The sequence below is a fragment of the Phascolarctos cinereus genome, unplaced genomic scaffold (genome assembly GCF_003287225.1).
Source record: "Phascolarctos cinereus isolate Bilbo 61053 unplaced genomic scaffold, phaCin_HiC Scaffold_726;HRSCAF=1367, whole genome shotgun sequence".
Lineage (NCBI taxonomy): Eukaryota > Metazoa > Chordata > Mammalia > Diprotodontia > Phascolarctidae > Phascolarctos > Phascolarctos cinereus.
In genome coordinates, this window is record NW_027556098.1 from 104177537 (window position 1) to 104190895 (window position 13359).

The window sequence follows — 13359 nt, forward strand, 5'->3', positions numbered from 1 at the left end:
ATGATAAAAGAGGCACAGAAATTCACTGAAGAAAAGAACTCCTTAATGAGCAAGAATTGGCCAATGGAAAAAGAGGTATGAAATCTCACAGAAGAAAATTCTTTTATTTATTTTTTTGCTTTTAGGTAAGTGGGGTTAAGTGACTTGCCCAGGGTCACACAGCTGGTAAGTGTCAAGTGTTTGGTCTGAGGCTTGATTTGAACTCAGGTCCTCCTGACTTCAGGGCGTGTGCTCTATCCACTGCGCCACCTAGCTGCCCCCGAAGAAAATAATTCTTTAAAAATTAGGGTTGAGCAAGTAGAAGCTAATTACTCCGTGAGACAATAAACAAAGTCAAAAGAATGAAAAAAAAAATAGAAAAAAATATGCACTATCTCACTGGAAAAACAACTGATCTAGAAATAAATCTAGGAGAAATAATTTAAGAATTTTTGGACTACCTTAAAGCCATGATCAAAGAAAGAGTCTGGACTTCATATCTCAAGAAATTATCACGTAAAATCTGCCCCAGTATTTTAAATCCAGAGGATAAAATAGAAATTGAGAGAATTCATTTATTACCTCCTGAAAGAGATCCCCAAATGAAAACTCCAAGGAATATTATAGCCAAATTTCAAAACGTCCAGGTTGAAGAGAAAATACTTCAAGCAGCCAGAAAAAAACAGTTCAGATATTGTGGAGCCATGGTCAGGATCACATAAGATTTAGTGGCTTCCACATTAAAGGAGCCGAGGACTTAGACTGTGATATTCTGGAAGGCAAAGAAGTTAGGATTACAACCAAGAATAACCTACCCAGCAAATTGAATATAATAATCCTTCAGGAAGGAAAATGGATATTAAGTGAAATAGAGGGCTTTCAGACATTCCTGATGAAAAGATCAGAGCTGAATAGAAAATTTGACATTTATACAGAAGACTCCAGAAAAGCATAAAGAGGTAAACATGAGAGTACTCAAGTAAGGATTTAATGAAGTTAAATTGTTTATATTCCTATATGGGAATATGACACATATAACTCCTAAAAGAACTTTGTCATTATTAGGGTAGTTAGAAAGAGTTGACATAGACAGAGGACATGGATGTGAGTTGATTATGTTGGAATGATCTCTAAGAAAAATGAAAGGAGAAGAAAGAGGGATGCCCTGGGAGAAGGGGAAGGGAGAGGTAGAATGGGGGAAATTTCCCCAAATAAAAAAGGTGTTCAAAGAAGAGTTTTTACAGTGAAGGGCAGGCAATGCTTGAACCTCACTCTCTTCAGAACTGGTTCAAAGAGGAAATTTTATATAATATATATATATATATATATATATATATACACACACACACACACATATACATATATATACATATACGTATATATGTATATATATATACATATATATACACACACTTATATTTTATATATAATATGTGTGTGTATATATACATGCACACACACACTGAGTTGTGTATAGAAATATAACTTACCCAATAGAGAAATATGAGGGGAAGGGAATAAAAGAGGGGGGTTGGCCACAATAATGCAGGGGAGGGTAGATTAAAGGAGGCAGTGATTAGGAGCAAAATAGACTTGTGAGGAAGAACAGGATAAAAAAAAAGAAGAAACAGAAGAAAAATTGGATGGAGGGAAATACACAGTAATCATAACTGTGAATGTGAATGGGATGAGTTCACCCATAAAATGGAAGCAGATAGCAGAATGGATTAGAAATCAGAATCTAACAATATGTCATTTATAAGAGACACATTTGAAACAGAAAGACGCAGAGTTAAAAATATGGGGCTAGGGGCAGCTTGGTGGCACAGTGGATAAGTGGATAAAGCACTGGCCCTGGAGTCAAGAGGACCTGAGTTCAAATCTGGCCTCAGACGCTTGACACTTACTAGCTATGTGACCCTGGGCAAGTCACTTGACCCCAATTGCCTAGCTAGAGAAAAAGAAAAAAATAGAGCAAAATCTAATATGCTTCAGCTGAAGTTTAAAAAGGCAGGGGTGGCAACCATGATCTCAGACAAAGCGAAAAACAAAAATACTCCTAATTGGGACAGCTAGGTGGTACAGTGGATAGAGCACCAGCCCAGGAGTCAGGAAGACCTGAGTTCAAATGTGGCCTCAGACACTTACTAACTGTGTGACCCTGGGCAAGTCACTTAACTAATTGCCTTTAAAAAATAGATTAATAATTAATTATTAAAATCAAGGAAACTACATTATGCTAAACAAGTCTTGAGTCCTGTCTAGATTCTTGGATTTGTTGCATCACTTGAAAGAAATTGCAGTCAGAGAAAAAAACAAGTTGTGTCTTTGTGTTCTGAAAGAATGTTAAACAACCTTTTTCTGAGCTTGGGTCAAACTTTCCCCTGACAAGACATTAAAAAAAGTAGCTGAACATAGTATTAAAAAAATGAAAACTAAAAGGAAAACCCAACAACAAACTGTCAAAAATGACAACCAGTACAAATCTTTCTCATCCTTTCTATTTGTTTTACTGACAAATCATTAACCATGTGAGGGCACTTTATGTATCATCAAGGAGCTCACTGCCACTGATGAGTTTGCATACAGAGGTTTTATAACTTGTTATGGTGCAGGGAAAATAAATTGTGTTCTCTGTTCTCAAAGCAGAGCTGTAGTTCTGATTGCTAGAATTAATTTTGCAGATTTATGAGTTTTCAACCCATTAGTTGAGTACACCTGAAATACAGTTGATAAAATTCTGTTCCTGGACCAGTGCACAAAATATTTATAGGCTAAGAAGTCAGAATACAGGTTGTGAGTTAGTCAAGAAGAAAGATACATATCGGTACTGCTCTGAATAGACAAAAGAGAAGTTCACTCCAAGATTCTGTACCTTGTAGGTTTTGCTAGTTTTCCTGTTCATTTACTGCGATGAAATAGCTCTTTTGTAGGTATTTTCAGTGGTACCAAACCTAATGTGGGTGGATAGTTAGGTGGCACAGAGCACTATGATACTATGACTTCTTAGAATCAAGAAGACTTGAATTCAAATCCTGCCTCAGCCATTTACTAGCTGTGCATGACCCTGGACAACTCATTCTACATTTCTCAACCTCAGTTTCTTCATCTGAAAAAAGGGGATAAAAATAGCACCTACTTCATAGAATTGTTGTATGGATCCAATGAGATATAAGTATTTTACACATTTTAAAGCACTAAAAAATTATTAGTTATCATTATTGTTATTGTCTTGTGTCTGAAAAAAGACAATTTCTGATTGAGTGGTTTTGTTTCTTACATTGAGTTCTTGAGTTATCGTTTTTGTGTTTTGCTTTGTAGGCTTATCTGTGGTATTGGCCAACCAGATGAAGTCCTGGAGTGTATTGAGGCAGGCGTGGATCTGTTTGAGAGTTTTTTCCCTTACCAAGTGACAGAACGGGGCTGTGCTCTGTCGTTCAGCTTTGATTACCAGCCTAATCCTGAAGATACAGGTGAGTCTCTTAAAGATGCTGTGAGTACATCATCAGAACTTTGCAATTAAATTTGTAGCCCATGTTGTCCTTTATTGATGTTTTCTCAAAAAAAGGGAAAAGGTATTGGTGCACAGGATGCAATAATTTAAAAAAAATTTTTTTTCAAATGCATATTATGGACACTGCAGTGTGAGATGACCAAGTATCCCACAATGTTTTTGTTGCCTCAGTTTGCTTTGACTTTGCTTTAACTAGATGAACAGAGTTAATTTTGTATTTAAATGATAGTACAATTAAGTAGATTCAGAACTGCTTCAATGATCAGGACCTCTAAATACTTAATTGCTGTCAGTCAGTTTAGAGCAGGGCTACTTATCCTGGCCTGGCAACTGTGAACTTTTTTTTTTTTCATAAATACTTTGATGAGTCAGTCAGCAAGCATTTACTAAGCACTTACTGTGCTCAGGCACTGTGCTTAGTGCTGGGAAGAAGCTGAAATGGGCATGGGATCTGGTGAGAAATGAAGAGAAAGCTGGCCAGAATACCCTACTTAATTTAAATAGAGGTTCTGGGAGAAGTCATCCAATCAGAGGACCAAGGGTGTAAATTCCAGGGAAAAACTGGTCCTCTAGGATGGATAGATTTCCGTGGCATGGTCTAGAATACAGCCTGGTGAGAAATAAAGAGAAATTTGGATTACCATATTTCACTACAGTTGGTTTCCTTTTGTAATCCTAGGTTTTTATTTTATGCATTTAAGAACATTATTCCAAGAAGGGATACCCAGGCTTCACCAGATGGCCAAAGGGGTCCCTAGCACCAAGAAGGTTCAGAACCCTTGGGTTAGACCTTTTTTTTTAAATTGAATTTTATTTTAGACTCAAACACCAGAACACAAATACAGAATAGAGAAAAGAAAAAAAAACATAAACTTAAATATTGGAACATTAATTACGAAGTAAGAAAAGAAAAGCATGTCATGTACATAGCAAAACATGAGAGGATTCAAAATATGTAATGATAAATTTTCATTTCAAGAAAGCCTGTATGATAAATACTACTCATTGTGCCGAGAGCTCTCCATCTTTTTTTTGCTCCCTATCCTCTTCCCTTTTTATTTCTTTTAAATTTAGAAGACTTTTATACTCTTCTGAATATATGTGTTGTTTCCTCTTAAACCATTCCTGATGAAAGTAGATTACCAGAACTACCTGCTCTCCTCCCCCATCTAATATCAATTTTTCCTCTTGTATCTCATACTTTTTTTAGCTGTTCCTAAATGGTTTTACTTTTTAAAGTCATATCATACTCAGGTCTACCCCAGTCTTTCTTATGAGCCGCCCAATTACTAACAACAATCTTAGACATGTTTTGCAATTTACATATATAAAAAGTAAATGGTCTGTCCTTATTGAATCTCTTGTAATCAGTCTTTGGAATGTACCTTACGTTTTTCTTGGCTGTTGTGTGTCAAATCTTCTATTAAGTTCAGGTTTTTTTTTTTAACAGAATCTTGAAAATTAGATAGTTGATCAAATGTCCATTTTTTCTCATTCAGGATCTTGCTTAACTTTGCTGGGTTGTTTTTTTTTTTGCTGATTTTTGCTGATATTTTCAGCTGGAGCCCTGGTTCTTTTGCTCTTCGATATATAGTGTTCCAAAACCTACGTCCTTTAATGTTTCTGCTGCTAGGTCTTGTGGGATTCTAATTGTGGCACCATCATATTTAGGTTTTTCCTTGTTGCTTTTAATATTTTATCCTTGATCTCGGGGTTTCAGAATTTGACTATATTCCTATGAGTTTTCCTCATAGGATCTCTTTTAAGGATTAATTAAGGTGATGGATAGATTTTTTCTATTTCTACTTTTCCCCCTTGTTCTAATGCTGCAGGACAATTTTCTTTAATTATTCTTACATTATTGTATCAAGATTCTTTTTTTGATCATAGCTTTAAGTTAATCTGATTATTTTTATGTTTTCTCTTCTTGATCTATTCTTTAGATCTATTGTTTTTCTTATAAGGTGTTTCACTTTCTCTTCAATTTTTCATTATTCATATTTTGTTTCATTATTTCCTGATCTCTTATAATTTCACTGGGTTTGCCTTGTCCAATTCTCATTTTCAAGGTATCATTTTCTTCCTTAAGATTCTGGATCTCCTTTTCTGATTGGTTGACTTTCTTTTCATAATCTTCTTGTTTTTCTTGAATTATTTTATTTTATTTTTTTAGTTTTTCCTCCATCTCTCTCATTTGATTTTTAAAGTCTTTTTTAAGTTCTTCTAGTAATTCTTTTTGGGTAAGTGACCATTTGATGTTACTCTTTGGGGTGGAAGGGGGTTTCTTTGCTTCAATATCCTCCTCTGAAGATGAACCCTGGTCTTCTCTATTCCCATAATCATTTTCTGTGGTTGGATTCTTTCTCCTTTGCCTTTGCATTTGCATTTTTTGTAGTAACAGGTTAATTTTTGTAATCACCTCTAGCCCTGGGATATGGGGAATGGTGCTTCTTGCCCCAGATCTTCAGTTCTCCTCTCTAGCCTAGAACCAAAGCCAAACCTCCAGCCTCCCATAAGTGCCCACAGTCTGGGCATCCTGCCTCACTGCTTCAGCACTCGTCTGGCGTGTATGCTGGTTCCTGTTCTCCCCAGGGCTCTCCATAGCACAGCTGGGTCTGGTGTTCCTTGTCAGCAGAGGTTCTTTTGATCTTCCCAGGCTCAGAAGCCAAACTCCCTTCACTATCCTGGGGGTTAAAGTGCTGTGACTATAACTGAGGCAGCCTCCCAACCCAGCTAACCACAGGGCTTGCTGTGGGCCCCTAGCCTGAATTTTGAAGCATGAAACCATTGTTTACTCTTCACAGGGACCAAACCTCATTCTGATCTTCTTGAATTGTCCCAGGAAGACCCCTCTTGTGCCCCTATTCTTATTTATTTTTACCCATACTTTGTTTGCCCTTTTGTCTCTTTTGTGGAAAAAGGTCTTGAGAACTTGGAATTTTCTGACCTCCTCTTCCATCTTCCCAGCATCCTCTCTAGATCGTTCTTAAAAATGATGTAAAAAGATGTCAGTGCAGGACCTTGTTTGGGAATTGAGAGTGAAAGACTTGATAAAGGTGTCTCATTCAGGTTAGACCAATGACTTCAAACTGTCCTAACTCTATTTTATAATATTTAGCCTAAAGGGGTGGTAGGGTGGTTTTGGGGGAAGGTGGTGTCACAATGCTTCTACACCTTCTTCAGTAACAACTTTTTCAACAATGTAGAATCTTCCAGAGCTCATGCTGTGCTGGCACAATAATCTTTGAGAACTCAGGGACACCTCTGCACCACAGTGAGGCCTTGTAGAGATGCCTTGGTTAACAAAAGAAAAACACCCTGAATATTACTTGAATTCAATCTTATTCTGTCTCTTTCATGCTGTTTCTGTAAGTATTGGCATGTTAGCAAACAGTGTTCATAGAATAAATTATTTAGTTCTGCCTATTGTATCAGTCCTTCCTAATATTAATATCCATAGTATTAGTACTGTGAAACAATTTTCTTCCCCCTGGATTCTATCCTTATGCCTCATATGGAGATTGGAGGTGGCAGTGGGTTGTGAAAAGGTATCGCAGCAGAGTTTAAGTTTTTACTGGCCCTACCAGCTTGAAAGATTTAAAATATGGACTCTGATGGAGCTGTATATCTGTTGTCCAAAGACTAGTCTTGCTAAGTTTGGGGAGGTTCATCATATGAAAGTCAGCTTTAGATGGATTGTTTGGCCACAGTAACTCACAAAAATTGTTTTCTAAGGTATCAGAGTTTCTTAAAAGTATTGAATTTTGAAGCATGAAACCATCTTTTTATAGTGAGCAGAATTTAAAAACATTAAGCTTCTTCTATTCATATCTTAGAAAAGAGAAATCTTCTGAACCAAGTGACCATAATTATGAATGAGGAAAAGAGAGCCTTTGAACTCTTTGATAAAAGTTAATTCATTTTTTCTTTAAGAATCCTTTTCTCTTTGCATGCCCTGATGCTTTTAAATTATGGATCCTTTTCCATTCTCAAGGTTCTAGTATTACAGTTAGAATATCCTAATACTTTCTGTGAAAACCTTAATTTTTCAAAGCTGCTTTCTCCTTTAGTAACTGCTTCTATGTGGTGTAGAAGGGGGCTGTTCTGGACTAAGATGGCTAAGTAGAAGAAACAGTACAGCTTAGCTCTGTCCCACAATGAATCTGATAAATAAACAGCTCACCCTTAAGGTAAATGGTAAATATCCAGATTCCTTTAGGGATGAAAGTGAAACACTGTAAGCCTCAACTGACATTTGAGATCCTGAGGGACTAAAAAGAAACTGATAGACTTCTAAGGTTAAAAAAAAATTTAGGAAAAAGAAACACCTATAATCAAAACACAGGAACAATTAAAATTCTTCAAAGAAATGATACAAGAGTTTAAAGAAAGTTATAAAAGAAATGAGAGCTGCAGAAGATTATAAAAAGGATCAACAGCTTAACAAAAGTAATATAAAAATTGAGTAACCAACTTCCCAAAAATCAAAATGGACTAAATGAAAATTAATGATGCTAGGAGATAACAATAGTTCTTTTTTAAAAAATAATTAATTTTTTTTTTAGTTTTCAGCATTCACTTCCATAAGATTTTGAGTTTTAAATTTTCTCCTCTTCCCTCTCCTTCTTCCTCCCCAAGACAGCGTGCAATCTGATATAGGCTCTACTTATTCCTTCATATTAAGTATTTTTTCACGTTAGTCATAAAGTAAAGAAGAATCAGAACTAATGGGAGGAACCATGAGAAAAAAGAAACAAAAGAAAACAACAAAAGAAAAGGAGAACAAATCGTATGCTTCCATCTGCATTCAGACTCCATAGTTCTTTCTCTGGATGTGGACAGCATTTTCCATCATCTGTCTTTTGGAGTTGTCTTAGATCCTTGCATTGCTGAGAAGAGCTAAGTATCAAAGTCAGTCATCACACAATGTGGCTGTTACTGTGTACAATGTTCTCCTGGTTCTGCTTATTTCACTAAGCATCAGTTCACATAAGTCTAGGTTTTTCTGAAGTCTGCCTGCTCATCATTTCTTAGAGCACAATAGTATTCCATTACATTCATATACCACAACTTGTTCAGCCATTCCCCAGTTGATGATGGCATCCCCTCAATTTCTAATTCTTGGCCCTCACACCGAGTTGCTATAAATATTTTTGTACATGTGATTCCTTTTCCCATTTTTATGATCTCTTTGAGATACAGACCTAGAAGTGGTATTGCTGGGTCAAAGGGTATGCACAGTTTTATAGCCCTTTGGGCATAGTTCTATATTGCTCTCCAAAATTATTGGATCAGTTCACAACTCTACCAACAATGCATTTATGACAACAATGATTCTTAAGACATCAGAAGAATGAGAAAGTGGAGGAGAATGTAAGATATACGAAAAATGACTGACTTGGAAAACAGTTCAGGGAGAGATAACTTCATAATCATGGGCTTACTTGAATTCCATGGCCAAAAAAAGTACAAAAGAACCTAGATATTATATTTCAAGAAATCATTAAACCAATTGCCCAGACATATTAGACAAGAGGGAAATCTAAAAACAGAAAGAATCCACTGATCACTTCCTGAAAGAAGTCTCAAAATGAAAATTCCCAGGAATGTCATTGTCAAAACTTAGAACTTCCAGGCAAAAGAAGAAAACCACAAGCTGCCAGTAAGACAGAATCCAAACTAAAGAACCGCAATCAGGACTATGCAGTATTTATCAGCTATCATTTTTAGGAAGTGGAGAGCATGGAATAAGGTATTCCAAAATGCAAAAAAAAAAAAAAAAGAAGTCTACAGTCAAGAGTGACTTACCCAGAAAAATTAAGTATCATCCTACAAGGAAAAGAAATGGATCTTCAATAAAATAGAGGATTTAAAAATATTCATAATAAACAAATGAAGCTAAAAAAGAACTTTGAAATAAAAAATATGAAAGTCAGGAAAAAAATTTAAAGGTAAGTACAAGTGAACAATCAAAATGAACTTTATAAGGAAGAACTGTTTGCACACTGATAGAGAGTATAGATGTTAAAAGGATTCTTTTAGCATCTAAATATCACAAGGGGTCATTAAACTACTCGTTTGAGGTGGAAGACCTGTAGTTTTGTAATGTTTTGAAGATGCTATGTAAAAAAAAGAAAAAGGCAGGAGAGAAGATACATTAAGAGGAAATGAGAGAAGAGATGGGGGAACTTGTTCAGATCCGTGATCAAATCCATGATCAAGTTGTGCAAGTAGAACTACATGCAAACATGGAAGAAGTAAGAGGGAAAAGTGTCACTTCAGTTTCAGTTTCATCTAAGCTAGTCAAAGGAGGGTAGAACATACAGAGAGTTTGATATAGAAATACATTAAACTCAACAGGGATACAAATAGGAAAAGGAAGAGGGGAAAAGGGACTATAAGAGGGAGGGATTAATCATAAAGCTTGGAGAGAGGGTAGTTAAGAAAAGGTTGAAGGGGGAAAAAATAAAGTCAGAAAGGAAAAGTTGTAGAGAATAGGAATATAGAGAAGAAAAGGCATGTGTGAATAGAAAATAATTAACCGCTATCACTGTGAACGTGAAGAACTCAACCATAAAATGGAAGACGTTACCATAGTGAATTTGAAAACAAAATCCAACCATGTGTTGTTTACACTTGAAACTTGAAACATAAAAACACAGAGTTAAAATAAAGAGTTAGAGCAAAATCAATTATATATCAGCTGAACACAAAAAAAAATCAGGGACAGAGGTTATCATTTTAGACATGGCAACAGCAAAAGTAAAATTAAAAGAGATAAAGAAGGAAATTGCATTTTGCTGAAAGATAACATAAATAGTGAATTTATTTAACATATATGGAATAGCTTACAAATACTTAAAGGAAAAACTAAATGAATTATAAGGAGAAATAGTTGATAAAATGGGAGGCTTCAAATTCCTCCTTTTAGCCCCAGATAAATCTAGCAAAAAGTAAAAAAGAAACAAGTTAATGACTGGAAAATAATTTTAGAAAAATTAAATATGCTAGACCTCTGGTGATTATTGAATGGAAATAGAAGTGTGCATATTTTTCAGCTCTGTGTGACACCTTTACAATTACCAATCATGTCTTAACCCATAAAAGCATCACAACCAAATGCAGAAAAGCAGAAACATTATACACATTCTTCAATGATCAAAATGTAGTAAAAAAGATTTTAAATAAAGAACCAGTTTAAAAAAAAAGTATTAAAAGTCTTGATCAGTTGTGTCACCATTTGGGGTTTTCTTTTGCCATTTACTTCTCCAGCTCATTTTACAGATAAGAAAACTGAAGCAAGCAATGTTGAGTGATTTGCCTACGCCACACAGCTAGTGTCTGAGGCCAGATTTGAACTCGGGAAGATATGTCTTCTTGACTTCAGGCCTGGGATTCTATCCACTGCACCACCTAGCTGCCCATTAAAAATCTATTGTAGACTAAATAATTTACTCCTTAAGAATCATTGAGCCAAAGAACAAATCATAAAAATGATAGGAAATTTCATTAAAGATGATAACAAGAAGACAGCATTCCAAAACCTAAGAGATTAGAAAATTTATATCTCTAAACACTTAACAAAAAAGAGTGAAAAAAAACCAGATCATTGAATTGAGATAGAACTAAAAGCACTTGAAAGTCAAGATATTAAAAAAAAATCAATTGAATACCAAAATTAAAATCTTAAAAATTGAAAAAGAAATTGAGAAAATGTTTTAAAAAACCATTGTATTAATAAATAAAAGTAGGAGCTGGATTTTGTTTTTGTAGGAGAGGAACCAGTAAAATAGACAAAATATTAACTAACTTGATTTTTTTAAAGTGGAGCAACAAGTTACTAGTATCAAAAATTTAAAAATGAGAATTTACAACAAACTAAGAAGAAACAAAAACTATTATTAGAAACTTTCACACAGCTGTATGCTAACAAAATCACCCATTTAAATGAAATAAATTAATATTTACAAAATGTTAAAATACCCATACTAACAGAAGAAATAGAAAATTTATAAAACCGGATTTCAGAGGAAGAAATTGAACAAGCCATAAATGAACTTCTAAATGAGGTCTAGGTGGATTCAGAAGTAAATTTGATCAAACATTCAAAAAAGCAATTCCAATATTACAGAGTTTGCAAAAATAGCAAAAGAAGCATCCTGCCAAATTTTTTCTTTAATACGGATATGATCTTCATACATTAACCAGGGAGAATCAAAGTAGAAAAAGAAAACTATTGATCAATTATACCTAGTAAAGTGAGATGCATGAAATTTTAAATAAAATATTATCAAAGAAGATAAATAACATCTCAAGAATTATATAGTATTAAGGGTTGGCTTAATAGTTGTAAAACTAAATTGTAAGTTAATTAACCATATCAATAGCAGAATTTATTAAAAATCATTATTATATCAATAGATTCTAGAAAAAAACTTCTGACAAATTGTATTGCTAATCACTGTTGTTAATGATGCTCTTCACTTCCATTTCCTTTTTCTGCTTAGTCATACAGAAAAGGTAGAAAATCAGCTTCTGCGGTCTCTTGAGCAGGGCCCTAATTGTTCAGATTCCTAAGAGCCAAAGAGCTTCTCTGGGTTTTCTACTGAACTTTTCATTTGTTATTTCATTTTCTATTTCTTTTCTGTCTTCTAAACTCATCTTAAAAACAGAACTGAACCAGGAACTTGTTGAAGGTCCTTTTATTTTGGCACTTTTCATTAAGTTTTTTTAGAGGCTGCTACCTCTTCACAGAGAACTCAGTCGTTAATCTAGATGAAAAGGCATGTAGGCACAAAGGAATTCAGATGGATTAAATTCTTAGAGGATGAGTGTTTAAAACTGTTTGGCCTTTCAAACAGGACAGAACCTTCTTTTTATCCATATATTATAGATGTTCTACAAACACTAAGTAAATTTTCATTATTCTATTTCCAATTTAAATTGTTTCCACCAGCACATTTAGGCTGTTCCAGTTTTCAAATTAAACTTTATTGAATTCTTTGAAACAAATTGTTGCTTGATAGCAAGAAAAAAAAAGTCTGCCTTTTTTTCCATATATGGGAAAACTCTTTAATCAATGTCTTCAAAATTTGATGATTTATCACATTTATGTAGCCATTTCTATTGACAAGGTGCATATAAAGTAATTTATTAGTTGACTTTCCAAAGGAATGCATGACATAAAATTATATTGTGAAGTATATTTTATTTAGTACAGCTAGGTGGCGCAGTGGAGTGAGGACCAGGCCTACAGTCAAAGACTCATCTTCCTAATTTCAAATATGGCCTCAAAACACTTACTAGCTGTGTGACCGTAGTCATATCCCATAATCTTGTTTGCCTCAGTTTCCTCATATGTAAAATGAGCTGGAGTAGGAAATGGCAAGCCACTCTAATAAAAATCTCTACCAAGAAAACCCCAAATGGAGTCATGAAGAGTCAGACATGACTGAAAATGACTCAACAGCAACTACAAATTTTATTCTATTCAAAATATAGTTTTTAGGAAAAGTCCTATGAAGTTAAAAATGGTTTGTAGCAAATTTTCTGCTTCATTTTAAAAATTCAAATGTCTGTCGCAGAGGAGAGTTCTGGTAAGATATCAGAGTGAGACATCAGATGCCTGTGTTCCTCAGTGTTCCCATCAAAAACAACAACTGAAATGCAAAAGAAAAAAGCAAAGCTATTGAAATTGCTTCAAAATAAAAATGCCTTTGGAAAAGAAAAGTGGGTAATCAAACGTGATGAGCAAACTAAAGAAAGTTTCTGATGGGCAAATATGCATTTACAGAAACTGAAGCAGTCACCAGAAGGACTGGTGAATTAATACCCACAGTGCCTCCAGAAACTAAGCTCAAACTGTC

At 34.7% G+C, this 13359-nt stretch overlaps 1 protein-coding gene across 1 annotated transcript in view; it reads left to right on the forward strand.

Annotated features, from left to right (window-relative positions):
* QTRT2 (queuine tRNA-ribosyltransferase accessory subunit 2) overlaps nucleotides 1-13359 on the forward strand; it is a 49497-nt gene that overhangs the window by 23646 nt on the left and 12492 nt on the right. Inside the window, exon 7 of the mRNA XM_021007152.2 lies at nucleotides 3301-3452. Within this exon, the coding sequence (XP_020862811.1) occupies nucleotides 3301-3452 (152 nt within the window). The remainder of the gene's footprint in view (nucleotides 1-3300; nucleotides 3453-13359) is intronic.